Genomic DNA, 19,674 nt, shown 5'->3' with positions numbered 1-19,674 from the left:
ATCATTTCAGAGATGGTTGTACTGGAAGATATGTGTTTGAGGTACAAAGTCTCTGTTTTAGGTACAGGACAGCCAGGATCTTAAAATTTCATAGAAAATTGAAATTGCCAAATCACAAAGTTCCCCCTCTTTAGCCATTGGTCTCAGTTTCTTCCCTAATCTAGGTTTTAATTAACACAAGCTGTTTCAAAGAGGGAAGTAAAGAGTTAAACTTTAACTTCATCTAGTTTTCCTGTAAAAAGTGATAATGTGTGGAGAAGCCAAAAGCATGACCACGGGCTTCGCTGGTGGCGCGGTCGTTAAGAATCCGCCTGCCAATGCAGGGGACATGGGTTCGAGCCCTGGTCTGGGAAGATCCCACATGCCGCGGAGCAGCTAAGCCCGTGCACCACAACTACTGAGCCTGCGCTCTAGAGCCCGTGCACCACAACTACTGAGCCAGTGTGCTGCAACTACTGAAGCCTCTGCACCTCGAGCCCATGCTCCACAACAAGAGAAGCCACTGCAATGAGAAGCTCGTGCACCACAACAAAGAGTAGCCCCCGCTCGCTGCAACTAGAGGAAGCCCACGGGCAGCAACGATGACCCAACACAGCCAAAAATAAATAAATAAATTTTTTAAAAAAAGCATGAGCATGGGACATAAACAGAAGGAATATTCTACCCACTGGAGAGTCTGGTCTCAGAATGCCCCTTGTTCATTTAACAACACAGGGAACCAGAAATGAAAGACCCAGCACACTCAGTGAAATAATTACTTAGGGCTCAGAGAGTTACAGGAAGTAGAGGGACAGGGATTTGGCCAGCAGTATGGTTTTTACATTAGCACAAACATGTGCTAATGTCATGGATGGCACTTTCTATAAGCTTCCCCATGGCAGTTACTCGAACTTTTCTCCCTCATGGTTGGGCCTATAACAGACAAAAGCTGAAGAACATTTGTCATGTACAGAAAACCAAATATCATTCTTTTTGCTTCTTACACATTGTTATCAAGGGTATTCTTTCATTAATGTTTAGGGGAAAGTTAGAATAATTTTGCATGCTTTAGTTCAGACCAGAATATTCCTATTTATATTTTTTGACATGCTCAGATAAATGTGTTTAATTGAGGCAAATTTACTTACGTATAAGAAGACTCCACATTCAGTAATCAAAATGAAGAATAAGATATTGTTTATAAGAAAATCTCCTATCCCAGTAGAAGAATGTTAATGTACTGGAACAGCAAGAGATATTAAAGGAACTTTGGCTTTGTATGACATTTTCCTGACAAAGATTCCTGTACTGTAACTTTAAGTGCACTTTTTGAGGGGCCTTTCCATTTAGAGTAGATTTAACAATCATAGGTATAATATAGGGTAGAAATTTCCAAGATGTTATTGAATAGCAAAGAATAAATGAATCCTGTTCCCTAGGCAACCACATGGAGGGGTATAACATCCCTCATGCTCCTGAAATGAAGTTTAAAGTTGCTACTATTTTTGGTTTTGGCTTCCCCTGAAAATGGTTTTTATGCCTTGAAAACTTTTTTATATATATAATGAAGTTTGAGCCCTTTCCAACTCTCCTCTCTACAACATTAGTCTTGAATATAACAGCCTCTCCATCCTTTGATCTCAGCATGTGTGGCTGCCCTGGAAATCAGATCAGATTGGGGATGGAAACTAGTATCATGAGAAGTGAGAGTAGAGCATAGACATTTCCAGCCATTCAGCAGGCTTTCATAATTTCAGGAAGAAAAGTACTCTGGGGTTTTCTGATGCACTCAATCTTTTATGTCTTTTTGTTTTTGTTTCTTTTTTTTACCTAATATGTTATAAGACACTCAGCTTTTAGGGGAAAAGCATTTTAATGATGGGATGGATGCATTTCTGATGTTTTCAGTAGGTTTTTTGTGTGAGTGCCCAGTGCTATCTATTTGGGCTTTTTATCTCCTATGTGATTCTCCCAATTGACATCCTTTCTCATCTGTCACCCTTCTCTCAATCTTTTCCCTCCTTGCTCTCTTGCCTTAATGCTATTTGTTTTTTTGTTTGTTTGTTTGTTTTTTGTGGTACGCGGGCCTCTCACTGTTGTGGCCTCTCCCATTGCGGAGCGCAGCCTCCGGACGCGCAGGCTCAGCGGCCATGGCTCACGGGCTTAGTTGCTCCGCGGCATGTGGGATCTTCCCGGACCGGGGCACGAACCCGTGTCCCCTGCATCGGCAGGCGGATTCTCAATCACTGCGCCACCAGGGAAGCCCAATGCTATTTGTTTTTTAATGATTTCTTTCTACCAGACCAAACGTGTATACACTGAGTGATTGGGATCTTCTGAGCACTGACCCTCTAAAGCAGGTACACTGAGAAATCCCTGCAGATGTGCCTGATGTGGGCAACCTTTCAGAAATGCAGGGTCTGGTTGCTGACACTATCTCTTCCGTCTTGGGGCTGGTGGGGTCTAAAGACCCAGAAAGTCCAAGGGACTTCAGGAATGCCTTCCAATAAAAATATCTCTTAAGTACATTCTGCTGGTTAGATTCATTTGAGTTAATTAGCTAATCTTTTATTTTTTTTCTGTTTTAATATTTATTTTGTTTATTTTTTTGGCTGTCTCAGGTCTTAGTTGTGGCACGTGGGGTCTTCGTTGCGGCACGTGGGCTTCTCTCTAATAGTGGCGTGCGGGTTTTTCTCTCTCTAGTTGTGGCGCATGGGTTCCAGAGCATGTGGACTCTGTAGTTTGCAGCACGCAGGCTCTCTAGTTGAGGCGCACATGGTGCAAAGGCTTAGTTGCCCTGTAGCATGTGGGATCTTAGTTCCCCAACCAGGAATCGAACCCGTGTCCCATGCATTGGAAGGCAGATTCTTTACTAGACCACCAGTGAAGTCCCAATTAGCTAATCTTTTAAAAAGCCATCTCTCTCTGGAAGACTGAGCTTATTCTTGCCTGGACATCAGCTACTTAAATCATAGGACCTCATTTGTTTCTCAGGTAGGTGTCTCCTAACACTTGGCTGAGGGAGTGGAAGTTGGCCGATATGGAAAAGTAGTAAATTTTTGTGTCTGGCTTGATGAACATTTTGTAGTAAAGAGATTTGTCCAGCCAGAGGGCATCTGAGAGTGAATCCTGTGGGTGTGAAGTCACAGGAGGTGAGAGAGGAAGGCAGAAGGAGGACAGGAAGGAGAAATACTTAGGTATAGATTTCCTTCTTGGTCATTTCGATTGTGGCTGTGGAAGTGCCCAACAGCAGTTTCTTAGCATGCTTTCCTTGTGCAGGGCAGCCATAGGTTGTTAATGCTCGTCATGTACTAAGCACCCTGAAATATTTCATATTCCATGCCACAGACAAAGAAGAGAGCCTGGATTTTTGTTGTTGTTTTTTTACTTTTGCTGGATATTGTTGAACACTTTTTAGGTGTTCAGTAAACACTTTTTTTTTTTTTTTTTTTTTTTTTTGCGGTATGCGGGCCTCTCACTGCTGTGGCCTCTCCCGTTGCGAAGCACAGGCTCCGGACGCGCAGGCCCAGCGGCCATGGCTCACGGGCCTAGCCGCTCCGCGGCATGTGGGATCCTCCCGGACCAGGGCACGAACCCGTGTCCCCTGCATCGGCAGGCGGACTCTCAACCACTGCGCCACCAGGGAAGCCCAGTAAACACTTTTTGAGGCTCTCCTGTAAATCAGGAACTCAGCCAATGAAGGGCAGCAATGATGAGGGTCTTTTCCCTCAAAGACATCATGGTCTGTAGGGGGAGACAAACATTTGTGCAAAAATTATCCTGAAATGTACTAAGTGCTAATGCAAGAGAAGCAGAAGAGGAGATGTGTAGCTCCTTTTAGTTGGGGGGTCAGGGAGATATCACAGAAGAGTTGATACTTCAGCTGGCCCTTAGAAGTGGAATGGGAGGTTGTCAGAGGTAGGAGTGAGGGGAAATAGTAAGTGCAGGGGTGGAGACTTGAGAAAGAGAATCGTGAATTGCAAAAAGGTAAAAAATTCAGCGTGGTTTGCACAAAAAGTGATTGTGGAGAGAAAAAGGACATGAGGCAAAAAAAGAAGGTTAAGTGAGGGCCCTAGTGAGCCCTGTAAAGGAGTTTGGATTTCATTTTGTAGCTACAGGGAGCTAGCAGAGGCCCTGAAACTGGGGACTTAAATACAGTAGGCCCCTACATACGAACCTTCAAATTGAGAACTTTCAAAGATGCGAACGTGTGTTCACATGTCCAGTCACATAAGTTCACATGTTCACATGTCTGGCATACACTGTCACGCGTGTGCATCCTCTACAAGTGGTTGTGCTTTTGTGTACTTTACTGTACAGTACCGCATGGAGTACAGTAGTACAGTATCCTTATTTCAAGCCCAGGATGTCCGGAAGCAAGCATAAAAGCAGTGGTAATGTAGCTGGTACTGCTAAGAAGCGCCAAGAGATAACGATGGAAACAAAAGTGGACAAAGAAGAAGTAACTGAAGAACTGAAGAGATTCATGACACAGGAAATGGCAAGGGGATTTTCTTTAGTTGAGGAAGCTCTGTTAGTTTTTGAGGCACAGGACCCAAACGTAGGACGGTACATGAAGGTTGCAGCGGCCGTTCAGAATGCAATCCAGTGCTACAGTGTCATCTATGATGAGAAGAAAAGAGCTACTACCCAGACATCGCTGGATCATTTTATTAAGAGGGTAGGTAGAATTGAATCCAGCAAGGAACCAGAACCTGTGCCGTCAACGTCAGGCGTGAGTGAAACTGCAGCTTGCCCTCCATCTCCTGTTGCTAATGGTCCTTCAGCTCTACCATCTCCAACCTCCTCTCCCTCCCCCAGCCAGTAACTCTTCCTGCCTGTTCACTTGATGCCAGCCCCTGTATGCCAGCTGTTGTACTGTACTGTAAGATTAAAATTGTTTTTAATTTTTTGTGTCTTTTTAACATATTATTTATGTGAAAAGTATTATAAACCTGTTACAGTACAGTATTGTATAGCTGATTGTGTTAGTTGGGTACCTAGGCTAGCGTTGTTGGACTTAGAAACAAATGGGACTTACGAACGCGCTCTTGGAACGGAACTCGTTCATGTGTAGGGCACTTACTGTAATTAGGTTTAAAATTAGGTAGATAATTCTGGAAACATTGTGGAAGGTGGACAATTCAAGGCTGTGAACTCTTGAGAGAAGGCATAGTTCATTAGAAATACTGGGCAAGCAAGTACTAAAAAGATTGATAAGAGCCAGTGTTGGTGAAGGTGATATCAGTCAGCCTTGGCATTTTAGCAATAGCTATCACATCTATCAGTCTCTACCAAAATTTAAAATGTGGGCAGGAATAAGGAACTTTTACTTTTTGTTTTATACATTTCTGTCCCAGTTGCATTTTTACAACCGTTTTAATAAAACAAATTTATTTTTGAAAAAAAAGTCAAATCCTACTGCAATAAAAAATTAAAGCTACAGCACGAAACATTTTAAAACTATTTAAGAATTCATTTTAAAAGAAATATTCATTACTAAAACATTTAAAGTTGCTCTGGGGCTTGCTATAAACAAATTTGAACTGGGTTTTTATCTATGAAGAAAATAGAAATAAGTCACATTGCCCACAAATAATGAAAGCTGGTTTTGCACTATCAGCAATTTATTATTTTCCTCCAGGGATCTGGTTAATCCAAATTGTATATAACTAAAAATAAATATTTGATATTTAGCTATGAAGTGTACATGTCTAACTGCTTTTGAATGTGGGTTTTGAAATTACCCCATAGATAACTGAGAACTGACTTATAAAAAAATATAGGCTATATAGACTTTTTACAATAAACTATGGACTCTTTGTAATCCTTCCCTGTTAATTTTTTTTCAATTTCAAATGTGTATCTAGTTGACAATTTCTAGCACATAGATCAATAAGCTCACATCTGATACAGTTCACCACACTCAGTTTTTTGAAACAACAAATTAAAGATGTATGCTCTTAACTAAAGACATTAAGAAGCTGTTTTTGGCATGAATTCTGTAGTTAAACATCCAGTTAGTAAGGAACTCAACTAAATTTGGCAACTCACTTCAGAAGAACCAAGATGGTACTGCTTTTCCTCCTCTCATAAGAAACAAGACAATTAGAACACATTTATCTCCATTTAGACATTTATGGAAAACACTGGTATGAGGATCGGTAGTAACTGAAAGAATTTAAACTTGCTAAGTAAAATGTCTTGTAAGAATTTCGGCTTTCCAAGAAGTTTATGTGTTATTACTGTATTATTCAGGGAGGTAGCCAGTAGGCTGTCATTCTACTTAACATGATTCAGAGCTAACCTTGGTGCCTGAAATTTGTCTGCCTGAAACCACCCACTCCCTGAAATATAGAACATCCATTTTAGGGAAGGTGTTTATGGTGACAGGTTAACTACGGACTGGCCACCAAGCTCCACAAGTGGTATATGCACATTAGGGAAACGACATCCTTCCTTTCGTTTCTATTGAAAAGATGCCATTTGGAAAACTCCTCTAGCTCCAATAAACCTGCATTGCCTCATGGCTGAAACCTCCCAGGCATCAGCAATTCTTTTAAAAAATAAAGGAAGATGAACAAGAGGATAGAGAATCCTGGGAACCTCAATTCCAAAATTATAAAAACAGCTATCACTGAAATCAAGCAAGATGATGAAGTCCCTGGCTGACAGCCCATAAAACTTTCATGATTACCTCCACTCTCTCTGTTCTGGGCCAACACCCAGGCTTAAAAAAATCTATTATATGTATTGATCTCTTTGATTCAGTTAGAAGTGTATAGATTTGGGTGATTTTCAGATGATCATCTGCCAAGTGTCCCACATGTCAGTTCATAGCAAACAAAGTAGTGAAGGCATCTTTTCACCGTAACTGTTGGGCAGCCATTCTACTTGCCGTGAGACTGAGGAGTAAGAAAGGTTTTAGGGCTGTTAGAAAGGAGAAATCTCAACCAGAAGTCCTCTACAAGGCACATGGCAGTTGGAGGATGAAGCTGAGTCTCCTCTCCCCCCTCCTCCTCCTCACATCCTCTTCTTTCACCTCTTCCTTGTCAAACGAATGAGGCTCTTACACACTTTTATCTTGATAAATGTTTAAACGACTCCTCCACTTCTCCATATGTGCTTCCTTTCTTTTGAATTTGCAATCTTCCCTGCTTGTGTAATTCAGAGAGGGCCAGGTGTAAATCAGTAGATGTTGTAAGACATGAAAAAATACAAATTTCTCACTAAATTCATATTGGCATGAAAATACAGCGACAATTCTTATTTTTCAGGAAGGTCAGTTCTCATCTTGTCACGTAACTCTATGGAGGGTAAATTGTGAGGGTGCATCTTCACTTCTATGGAGCAAAAAGTCCCAGGACAACCTACTGAATTATGTCTAAGAAAAGCTTGGGCTGTTTTCAGATGTCTCTAGAATGTTCCAGTCAAGCTGTTGAAACGCTCTTTGCCTGTAAAAAAGGGCTTCGTCCATGAGTATTAAGCGGATGACCTTTAAAGTGAAAAAACAAGCAATGCAAAAACTCCCCATTAGAATGTACTGTTTGATCTCAATTCTTTTCTAAGGTAGATAAAATACTGCAAGAAATATAACCAAAATGTTAATAGTTATTTCCACTTGGGACTGGGATTTTGAACAGTTTTTTCCTTCTTCTCTATATCTTTTTGTACTTTCCCAATTTTTAACAAATTCATGTCTTATTTTTATAAACAGAAACAAACAAACAGCATCCCAAATTATTGCCCTTTACGGAATGGAGAGGCCTGAGGTGGATGGAATGTCATATATTTGTTTCTTGGTATGCTAGGGTTCAAATAATTTTTGTTTTTTGGACAATTTAACACGTGACATGGTGTTGGCTATAGACCTGGCCCTTTCTGGTTGGACCTGAATCTGAAATTAGGAATTAAAGGGAATACATAATCCATTTTTGGTGTGGAGGGGATGAATTAGCAGGAGGAAACCCCTCTTTAGCTAAGGGACACGAGTCTTGTGTCTGTTGTTCCAACCTCCACAGAGGCAAATGGTGGTTTTCTTATTATTATGTATTTATGTTAATTTGTATGGAACTTTACAAAACATGACTTGGTAAAGAAAATGTCTCAGCCCCAAGTTATGCCTTTTGGTCATGCAAAAGTTGTGAAATGAATATAGTGACAATGTTATTATTCTAGAAAAAGTACATGGAACAAAGGGGAGAGGGCACTAGTTCCAATGATAAAATAAACTATTGATACAACTGCTAAAATGCGGGTGTTTTGTCTAAAGCCAGGCCTCATTGCTACCTTTTACCCCCAAGAATGGCAGCAAGAGGGCTATGCACATGCTAGGAGCTCAACAAAAATGTATTAGGTTAATAAACACTCCATATTTGCTTTCCACCTGTCTGTCATTTTTGCAAAGGGAACTGTAAATCCAGAAATCCTCCACAATATCATATTTTGTGCTTGGTTTCCTTAATATTCTGAGGATATAAAAATATGGTGTTAAGAATGCCTGTTTTGATGTCACACCCAGTTAGATTCCTGATTCTACCACTTAATAGCTGTGTGACCTGGATTGGTTGATTAACTTCTCTGAATCTCAGTTTTCTATGGAAACTGCTTGGGTTTGGCTTTGGCTTCACTTCTTCCAAGTTGTGTGACCTACCTAGGCCTCAGTTTGCCCATCTGTAGCATGAAGATAATTAAACACTTACCTCATTTGTTTGTTGGGAGATGAATTGGGGGCATTGAATGAAAAGGACTTAGCATGCTGCTTGAGTGGGCATATAGCAAGTACTTGATTAAAGTAAGCTATTAATTTTTTTTTTTAATTACCAGTAGGTATAAGATAAAATGGTATGTTCTGAGAGATGGCGCATCTAGAGCAAATGTTAGGGACTTTTAAGTAATATCCAGTGAGAACCAATGAGTGGTTATTTCTACATCATTGTCTTAACATTTTCCCTAAGATGAGGCTTTAGAGACAATCTGTATCTGAATATCTAGCAGATTTCTTTGGGTATTTTATTGATAATTTCCATATGTGATAGTCGGCACTGATATTTCTGTGTATAAAGTTTTTCTCCCCTCATTGCAATTGCTACATAAATTTAACAGGAGGTTCAAAACTGGTACTGCTTGAAATGTACTGCTTGAAATTTTTTCTTGTAGGTTTTTAAAAAACTCTTAATTTTTCCCTTATTTTCTGGCTTTTAGCCATACATCTGTTTATAGTTTGCTATCATTTAATCCTCCTTTCTCTTGAGTTGGGACTTATACATATGTCTTGATTATAAGCAGAAGTGATTTTACATAATTCTGTATTTGTAATTTTGTATTCTTTTTCTTAAAAAGGGTCATCAAATTAAATAAGCTTCAAGCTTCACAAAACCTGGATATACCCCAATTATAAGTTACATTTGTTTTGCAGGTGAAAGACTTGTCACATTCAACTTAAAATTGCCAAAAGTAAATGTTATTACGGGAGCATTATAAGACTGAAGATATCTTTATTTTCTTGCTCCAGTTGAGGACTGACTGAATTTTGCTTTGATTCTTCAAGAGAACGCATCTGTGCTTTCAATAAAAAATATACAAATGTATAGATTTCATTGAATGGTCAAAATAATAAGTCAGTATCTGGCTTCTTAAGCATATACTAGAATTTCAAATGTATAGAACAGATAAAGAATAGTACTAACTTCATTAACATGATGCCTCAAACCTAGATTTTTCAGGCTAAAAGAACTGACCAGGTGTGATTTTGCAGATCCATTTTGTTAATGCATTGTAAATTTCTGCACTAAGAGAGGAAGGGAGAGTGCAATGTGCTAGTCATGAAAATTCTGGAAGGAGAGGAATTGCCATGGTTTTGGAGCAAAGGAGGAGGAGGCCAGAAGGAAATATGTAGGGAATCTAGAGGAAGAGTAGTAATTCCAGAATCAGAAAGTTGCTTACCAATTCAGGAAGTGCTGAATAAGTTAATTTCCAGCAGGTATGGATTCCTGGTCTGTTTCACTGCCATTAACTACTTCTTCACAGAAGATTTCAATTCTAAATAAATTTTTCAACAGGGACACCACTCTTTATTAGCAGCTAAGAATACTAGAATATGTTGAATGTATTTAAAATTAGGTTGACTTACATGTGAAAAAAATTATAGTGGCTTAAACAGTAGGAAAATTTTCTTCCTCTCATATAAGAGAAGTCTAGAGGTATGTAGTACAAGTCTTGTATAGAGACTCCATAGTCATCAGGGATTTGAGCTTCATCCAGCTTGTCTTTCTTCTTAGGGTGTAATCTTTCTCCTCATGGTCCAATATTGCTGCTGCAGCTCCAGCCATCACATTCTCACTCCAGGCAAAGGGACAGAGGAAGCACTAAGTACAGCCTTTTCCTTTAAGGGAACTTACTGGAAATCCCACATGACAATTTTACTTTTATATTATTGGTCAGATTTTAGCCTCGTGGCCACACAGCCATAAGGGAGACTAGGAAATATAGTCTTTTATCTGGGCAGCAATGTGATCAGCTAGAAATCAGGGTTTTGTTATTGAGAAAGAAGAAGGAATGGATATGTGTGCAAGTGATACTTCTGCCATGCTACATTTCCCTTTAAACTAAACAATAGTATATGTTGCTATTTTTCTCTGCTAAGAGAAAAGCATTTTATAGGATTTGAATTTATATTAATGTTCTTAGTGGTGAGCTGATATTGATCAGAAGTAAATTTAGAAAATGCCAGATTGTGCTTTTCTGGGCACTTCTGGTGCAAAGTGATTCTTGGCAGAGAGGGATATTGAGAGAAGAAAGGAATCATGCTTCTTTCTCAAATATTGTAGCAGTCATTAAATAAAACACTTCGCTAGTCCTTAAGTCTCAAGGAAAATAAAGCTTAGAGTTGTAGACTCGTCTCAAAGCTGTATTAATGCGTGATAAATGTTAATGGATGTGTGTGTATGTATGTGTATGTGTATCTAAGGCTCAGAGCAGAGAGTGATGTTTGAGATGTAGAATATCTGCCACTGATTAATTAATTTGTGATCTTGGACAAATCATTTAGCCTCTTAGGTCTCAGTTTTCCTTGTCTAGAAAATGAGGAAGTGACCCAGATATTCACATATCACTACTGGCTCTAATCTTCCAGACCTGGATCCTGGGAGGTCCATTTAACCATCTCTCCATTCTCCTATCCATCCACCTGTCCATCTATTCACTTGTCCATTTATCCATCTGTCTACCTATCAACTATTTTTGATTGTCCCTAGCAGTGGGCTAGAAGCTGTGGATTCACAAATAAATAAGTTAATGCCTTCATGGAGCTTATAGTCCAGTCTAGGGCATAGGGATTATACCTCTTTTGTTTCTTGTCAGATGGAAATGCCATTGCAGAAACTGTTTTCAATTTCACCTGCCAATGTTCTATACAGAGATGGTTTTTTACTATCATGTTTGAAATACCTCTGTGTATTTCCTTTACCAAATTTTAATTCTTGCCCTGAGTCATCTCCCCCGGCATAGCTGCTATGGTGCAGAGAAGGCACATTTTAATATTAGCTTAAACGAGATAATCTTAACTGAGGCAGGGGCAATGAAGGGGTTATGGACCACGCTGAGACTTCGTGAAAATAATAACAGCTACCACAAACAGAGCACATATTCTGTTAGGTGCCGTGCATTTCTGTGAGTTATGTACATTTCTCCTTTAACCTCAAGAAAGCCCTGTGGTAGGAGAGGCTAAACAACCTGCCCTAGACCCATGTGATAAGGCAATTGGCCCCAGAGCCAAGGTCCCAGGGACTAGAATTTTCTTAGAAAAGTGCTCATGGAAATAAACACACATTTTTCTGTACACAGTCAAGGAGTACAAGCCTTATCAACACCTTGGTGATGTGTTTAGGAAACCCTGACCTAACTGTATCCTAGTTAAGAAAACATCTGGTGTTGGAAACCCACCATATACCTTCCCAAGACAAAGATGACCAGTGTGTAGATACTTTCTTTCTCTCACCCTCACCCCCCCTTTTTTTTTTGGCTGCATCGGGTCTTAGTTGCAGCACTCGGGGTCTTCCTTGAGGTGTGTGGGATCTTTTGTTGTGGCGCGGGCTCTTCGTTGTGGCGTGCTGGCTTCTCTCTAGTTGTGGCATGAGGGCTCCAGGGCGTGTGTGCTCTGTAGTTGTGGTGTGCAGGGTCCAGAGTGCATGGGCTCTGTAGTTTGCAGCATGTGGACTCTCTTGTTGAGGCACACAAACTCAGTAGTTGTGGCATGTGGGCTTAGTTGCCCCACGGCATGTGGGATCTTAGTTCCCCAACCAGGGATTGAACCCATGGCCCTTGCATTGGAAGATGGATTCTTTACCACTGGACCACCAGGGAAGTCCTGCCAGTGCATAGATACTTTCTTCATCTGCTTATGAGAAGGGGGAGAACCCAGACTGTGCTGAGGCCGAGTTCTTTGCAAACACACCATGAAAAGCTCACCCAATGTCATTGGCCAAGTCTGATGTGTGGTCCAGTGGTTCTCAAAGTGTCATCCTTGGACCAGTAACATCACCATCAGCTGGGCTCCTGGTAAAAATGTAAATACTCAGGCCCCACTCCAGATCCACTGAATCAAAACCTGTGTGTTCACAAGCCCTCCAGCTGATTCTGATGCATGTGATACTCTTAGCCTCACTGTCCAATAGAACTTTTTGTGCTGATGGAAATTAAAGCAGTTGCCTGATGCTGTCCTTGGTGCTGCCTGACTCTGCCCTGGGCCAGGTCCCTTGCTGCCACCTCAATCCTGCCTAAATTTGTACTGTTTGGTTCCTTGCTGTTGCATGTCAGCAGTAGCCCTGCTGACTTCTTGACTTGTCACCAGCTCACCCATTTCCTGTCTCTGACCTAGGTTTCTGGAGTTACACGTTATATGACCTCACCCAGCCCAGAATGTTCTTGCCCGGCAGCTTCAGGTTAACTCTTTTGGAATAGGCTAGAGATTTGGCAAAAAAAAAAAGTGTTTGTAAATGTTTCCCTTAATTCCTTTAAAATTCATTTACAGAGTGTTGCTTCTTGCAGAGGTCACTTCTGTGAGCTGATTACTACATACAAATCATTTTCTTTTATTATTAGTTCAGAATTGCTCCTACGTTAGCTTAGAGTGACCCTTCATATTTCCCATACTATGCAGGGCAAGTCTTATCTCCCCCTTTCTGTAGTGGAAGCAAAAATCCTGTAATGTTACATTTCTTCCAGCCAACAATGATAATTGGGCCTGATTTAGTGTGTTTAAAGTCTAAGGCTTTTAAGGATACTTTTAATCCTCTTGTTCATTTAAGATAAATTTCTTGTATTTTTCTACAAAAACAAGATACTCTTTCTAATGTGTTCAGCTTTTAATTTTGTAGGTGCAGATATATCTTGCTTTAAGCAGACAGTATATAAAAGCCTGGATTTACCTTGCTTCAATCATTAAATAACAACTTTTCATAATTAAACTAAAAGCCAGGAAGAAGTTGTATTGATAAAATAATTTTAAAATTATGATTGAATATTGACCTAAACCACGGTGAATATGGAGAATGAATGCAGCATGTATTGTTGGGGTGGTAAGGAATTGCTGAGAAATTAATTTAAAAATATTTATAAATAACTCAATGAGTGGTCAAATAAATAATAATTTAAAAAATAGAGCCTAATTAAAAAAATCAATTTCCACACTCTTTTTCAGGAATCTGTCTTTTACAAAATGTGAGATATATCTATAAATGCCATATACGTAGTATCTGATTCTGGCCTCAAAACCAGACTGCCCATAGTGAGGCAAGCAGCTGTGTTTGCAGGTCAATTCTGGTATGAATGGGAAGTCCCTTGCTCTGTGGTAGTCGATTGATAAGCTGTATGGTTAATATTGACATTTTATTGGTGTTACGTAGTTTTGGCTCTTAGCCAGGGGTTTTGACTAATATAATGATTAATCAGCTTTATGAGGGATGGTAATAGCCAGTTTGAAGCTTTAATACACATTTTCTTGGTGGAAAAAAGAATCTATCTCCTTTTAAAGATTTAATATAGAACAATAGATAAAGCTTTTTTTTTTTTTTTTTTTTTTTTTTTTTTTTTTTTTTTTTTGCGGTACGCGGGCCTCTCACCGCTGTGGCCTCTCCCGTTGCGGAGCACAGGCTCCAGACGTGCAGGCTCAGCGGCCATGGCTCACGGGCCCAGCCGCCCCACGCCACGTGGGATCTTCCCGGACCGGGGCACGAACCCGCGTCCCCTGCATCGGCAGGCGGACTCTCAACCACTGCGCCACCAGGGAAGCCCGATAAAGCATTTTTTAATTAAAATGTTTTAAATAAAAAGTAATATAAAAACACTTTAACACGTACTTAGTTAAAATTGATTTGTCTTCTCTTTCTTTAAATGGCATGCATGTTTTTGTCTTATCTAGAGAATCACTGGGACATAAAAGTATAGGTCTGTTTAGGAATGCTCCAGAGTGTCATGTGGCTTCAGGGTAAGAAAACAATCAAGTGTAGACTGGGCTGATAACAGTGGAGGAGGCTTTTGTGGTCTGCCTGCCCGTGCTTCCCACCTTAGGGCAACCTGGTTTGTCCCCAGATTCTCAAGTGCAAGAACAGGAAGGGGTTACTGGTTAGTAAAGTTATTGAAGGTGTAAACTGTGCCTATGCTTTGAACCTGCTACTCTACTTGTGAGAGTGTTCTTCTACGGAACGAATCAAACACACTTAAATATTTAGCTGCAAGTTGGTTGAACACGTGAGTTTGTAACATCATCCAGTTAGAAAGAACCTAAATGACCATCAGGAGGCGGATTTGGTTAAGTAAATTAAACCAATATAAAAAGTGTTAAAAAAACAAGTTATAGATGGAGGCTTCCAAATTCTTTTCTTCTTAGGCAGGAAAGCTCTTTCTTAAGCAAAAATTTACCAGGGATTCCAAGCATATAAAAGAGGGAAAAGGGGAGCTGCTCCTGTTGAATCGAGGCAGAAGGTCTGGGGCCTCCTCCACCTCGCCCTCACTCCTGCAGGGGCCTTACTCACCTCCGTCACATTCTTATGAAAGCTCCCAAGGATGCTGTTTGAGAGAACATTTTAGATGAAAATTTATTGGCCTGGAAAAATATTCATGGCCTGTTACATTAAAAAGCAAATTTTAAAACAATATAATTCTAATTTTATAAACAACATGTGTATTTGAATTATGCCCATGTAGGCTGTAATCTGTGGCGTGTGTGTGTGTGTGTGTGTGTGTGTGTGTGTGTGAGTGTTTAAGGCAAAGAAAACTGTTTATCAAGAAATATACCAGGGGAGAAGAGGGAGGGAGGGGGAAGGAGAGGCGACCTGGGAGTCGTAGTGGGCCGCGGGCCGGACCGGGTCCCGGGGCGGCCGGAGCCAGGAGCTTGGCGGGCTGTTAGAGGGCCGCGGCAGCTGTCGGGTCTCCTCCCTTGCCGGACTTGCGCGCCCCGGAGCCCGGAGCCTCCGGCGCTGTGCCCACCCCGCTCCAGCTCGCGTCTCCCGACTCCAATTAGCCCGACGGCCATGGAGGCCGAAGAGACGATGGAATGCCTTCAGGAGTTCCCTGAACATCATAAAATGCTCCTGGACCGATTGAATGAACAGCGAGAGCAGGACCGGTTTACTGACATCACCCTGATTGTCGACGGACACCATTTTAAGGCCCACAAGGCTGTTTTTGCTGCTTGCAGCAAGTTCTTTTACAAATTCTTTCAGGAGTTTACTCAGGAACCTTTGGTGGAGATAGAAGGTGTTAGTAAAATGGCCTTTCGTCATTTGATTGAGTTCACATATACAGCAAAATTAGTGATACAAGGAGAAGAAGAAGCCAATGATGTATGGAAAGCAGCAGAGTTTCTATAAATGCTAGAAGCTATCAAAGCCCTTGAAGTCAGTGACTCATCTTCATCAGCATTATAAACCCAGTTGGGCAGGAAGACTCTTACCAGTCAATGCCTGTCGTAGGAATTTGCTTCAGAGAAGTCTCTCCAAGAGCATCCACAGCACCCTTATGGCAGCCAGGACCCACTGCAAAAAAACCTCAAACCTTTTACAGTCATCTCCAAATAGATCTCAGGTGGACATGACAAACTGCAGGAGGAGCTGAGCCCTGAGATGGCCCAGGAACAAAGAAAACTCAGCTCCACTAGAGGAAACTACCACAGGAAAAAGTGAAGCAAAAAAAAGAAAGATTGCAGAAACTTCAAATGTTATCACTGAGTCATTGCCGTCTGTAGAATCTGAACCTGTTGAAATAGACGTGGAGATTGCTGAAGGCACAATCCAAGTGGAAGATGAAGGCATTGAAACGTTAGAGGATGTGGCTACTGCCAGGCAGTCCATAAAGTATATTCAGAGCACAGGTTCCTCTGATGATTCCGCTCTGGCATTATTGGCAGATATCACCAGCAAGTACCGTCAAGGTGATAGAAAAGGGCAGATTAAAGTTGAAGATGGCTGTGCCTCTGACCCCACAAGCAAACAGGTAGAAGGTATTGAAATTGTGGAACTTCAGCTGTCACATGTGAAGGACTTGTTCCATTGTGAGAAATGTAACCGTTCATTCAAATTGTTTTACCATTTTAAGGAACACATGAAATCACACTCCACTGAGAGTTTCAAGTGTGAAATATGCAATAAAAGGTATCTTCAGGAGAGTGCATGGAAACAGCACCTCAATTGTTACCACCTTGAAGAAGGTGGAGTCAGTAAGAAGCAAAGAACTGGGAAAAAAATTCACATATGTCAGTACTGTGAGAAACAGTTTGACCACTTTGGACATTTTAAAGAGCATCTTTGAAAGCATACAGGTGAAAAACCTTTTGGATGTCCAAATTGTCATGAACGATTTGCTAGAAATAGCACCCTCAAATGTCACCTGACTGCATGCCAAACTGGAGTGGGGGCAAAAAAGGGAAGAAAGAAGCTTTATGAATGTCAGGTCTGTAATAGTGTGTTTAACAGCTGGGACCAGTTCAAAGATCATTTGGTAATACACACTGGAGATAAACCCAAACATTGTACTTTGTGTGACTTGTGGTTTATGCAAGGAAATGAATTAAGGAGGCATCTCAGTGATGCTCATAATATTTCAGAGCGTCTAGTAACTGAAGAAGTTCTTTCAGTAGAAACACGTTTGCAAACTGAACCTGTGATATCAATGACTATTATAGAACAAGTTGGAAAGGTGCACGTGTTACCATTGCTTCAGGTTCAAGTGGATTCAGCACAAGTGACTGTGGAACAGGTCCACCCAGATCTGCTCCAGGACAGCCAAGTGTACGATTCACATATGAATGAGCTTCCAGAACAGGTCCAGGTAAGTTATCTAGAAGTGGGTCGAATTCAGACTGAAGAAGGTACCGAAGTACATGTAGAGGAGCTGCATGTTGAACGGGTAAATCAGATGCCAATGGAAGTACAAACTGAGCTTCTAGAAGCAGACTTGGATCAAGTGACCCCTGAAATCATGAACCAAGAGGAGAGAGAGCCTACCCAAGTAGATGCTCCTGAGGCGGCCAGAGAAGATCACGAAGATGCTGAGGGTTTAGAGACCAAATCAACAGTGGATTCCCAAGCTGAAAAGCCAGGAAATGAGAACAGAACACCTATGCCAGTTTTAGAATGAAATAACAAATGAATATATTTTTAAATTTATGTGTTGAGTTTTTGAACTGATGATGGGCAGTGTGACTGTCCTTAAGCTAACAGACATGTGGACCAAAGTTAAGCTCTTTCCTGTTGTGCTGAGCTGTTTCTATTGAAACAAACTGATTTTCCCCGACTTGATGCCACAGAGGAGGGCTCTTTCCCAGAAGTGAATGGGAAGCTTTGAGAAGTATATTTCTGGAAAACTGAAATGGATTATATTCTTATTATACAGTTGGGTACGAATGTATCTATTTTCATTGTGGTAAGGGTTCTCCCTTCTGTCTTTGCCCAGTCATGTCCTTCCTCAAGTTTTTTTCCCCCATATTGTAAAATCAAACGTAAAATCATTAGAATACAAGTTTATGTATTCTAATGCATGTTAGAACATTTGAATATATATAGGAAACACAAGGCTGCGTGAAGAAAAGGGCATTGTTAGTGTGCAGTTAAATGTTGGCTTCTGGCTTTCTTTAGCTTGAACAACACTCTTGTCTACCCTGACAGTCACAGGCGTCATCTCTGCAACAGAAAGGGTGGTGGTGGCAGCAAATTTCTAGAATGTTTAAAAACCAACCACACCCATGTGCCTTTTCAAACTCAACGAAACTTCTGTAAAGCGCCTCTGGTTCTTTCAGAGTTTGTGTTGCAAGGAGCAATGTAGGTCATGCTATAGCACTCTATATTTTCCTTACAATGACAGCTACCAGTTCTTTTTCACTTCAGTTAGACTGAGAAATTTCATTTAATGGCGGCTGAAAGGCCATTTTCAATTGGGAAAATTCACTTATATCTGTGGTAAACTTTATTTTGATGAAAAGTTGCACTAGTATTTTACCACCAGATGAAAAAAAGATGAGCATCACTTAAAAATTAATATATTTAAAATAAAGTACAGAGAAGAACATGCATATAATAAATATATCAGGCTTTGTTTTGAATGAATCTTTTTCCCCAATCCTTAATGTAAAGATCTTGTGCTATAACTTTTAAAGGCATACAAATAAGAGTGCTGAACTGTGGACTTAAAAGTAGGTGTGTAGGGCTTCCCTGGTGGCGCAGTGGTTGAGAGTCCGCCTGCCGATGCAGGAGACACGGGTTCGTGCCCCGGTACGGAAGGATCCCACATGCCGCGGAGCAACTGAGCCCGTGAGCCATGGCCGCTAGGCCTGCGCGTCCGGAGCCTGTGCTCCGCAATGGGAGAGGCCCACATACCGGAAAAAAAAAAAAAAAAAAAAAAAAAGTAGGTGTGTAAATATTTTTAATCAGTTATTTGGAAAATAAGATATAACAACCACACAAAAAAGAGAAATATACCAGGTATTCAAGTTAATTGTTTTTAAACTCTAGATGATGTGTATCTTAATTCTTTTTCTTTTTGCTTATCTGTAGCTTTAATTTTTAAATAATGACTATGTACTGGTTTTTTAATAAGAAAATATCTTTGGTTAAATATACATTAATTTCTAGAAGTCACAGCTTTGGAAAATATAGTATTTGACACTATACAAATAACTTGTAACGTTTCAAAAGAAGACTTGCATAAACAGCACTTGGTCTCTGTTCTGGTTATTTCCTGTCACATAATGAGTCACCCTCAAAACTTAAGTTTCTTAAAACAACAGCAATTGATCATTTTATTATCTCTCCCAGTTTCTGGGGGTCAGTGTTTGGGAAGGGCTTTTCTGGGCAGTTCTGGCTCAGGATCTCTTACCGGGTTGCAGTCAGATGCTGGCTGGAGCAACTGGGTTCAGTCAGGCATCACTCTCTTCATATTGATTGAGTCTCTTCATATGGTCTCTCTGCAAGGGCTAGTTTGGACTCATAGCATGGTGGCCTCAGGGCACTTGGACACCTTGCATGGTGGCTAACGTTTTCAAGAGAAAGAGTACCAGTGAACAAAGGAGAAGCTGCATCACCTTTATGGCCTGTGCTTGAATGTCACCTAGAGTCACTTCTACCAGACTCTAGTAGTCCCTAGTCACAAGCCCATCAAGATTCAAGGGGAGGATCACAGGACAGGATACAGAATTTGTGGGGC

The 19,674-nt window shown here is 40.7% G+C and overlaps 2 protein-coding genes across 4 annotated transcripts in view; both read left to right on the top strand.

Annotated features, from left to right (window-relative positions):
* The window catches only part of METTL24 (methyltransferase like 24), a 107,046-nt gene that overhangs the window by 79,745 nt on the left and 7,627 nt on the right, over positions 1–19,674 (top strand). The window lies entirely within an intron of this gene.
* On the top strand, positions 15,411–17,773 carry LOC131768060 (zinc finger protein 131-like). The gene is given in 2 exon segments (XM_067011249.1): positions 15,411–15,879; positions 16,094–17,773. Coding segments are annotated over 2 exon segments (1,890 nt in total). The 5' UTR covers positions 15,411–15,509; the 3' UTR covers positions 17,614–17,773.

Source organism: Kogia breviceps, chromosome 13 (genome assembly GCF_026419965.1).
Source record: "Kogia breviceps isolate mKogBre1 chromosome 13, mKogBre1 haplotype 1, whole genome shotgun sequence".
Lineage (NCBI taxonomy): Eukaryota > Metazoa > Chordata > Mammalia > Artiodactyla > Physeteridae > Kogia > Kogia breviceps.
This window is presented reverse-complemented; position numbering and strand designations above follow the sequence as displayed.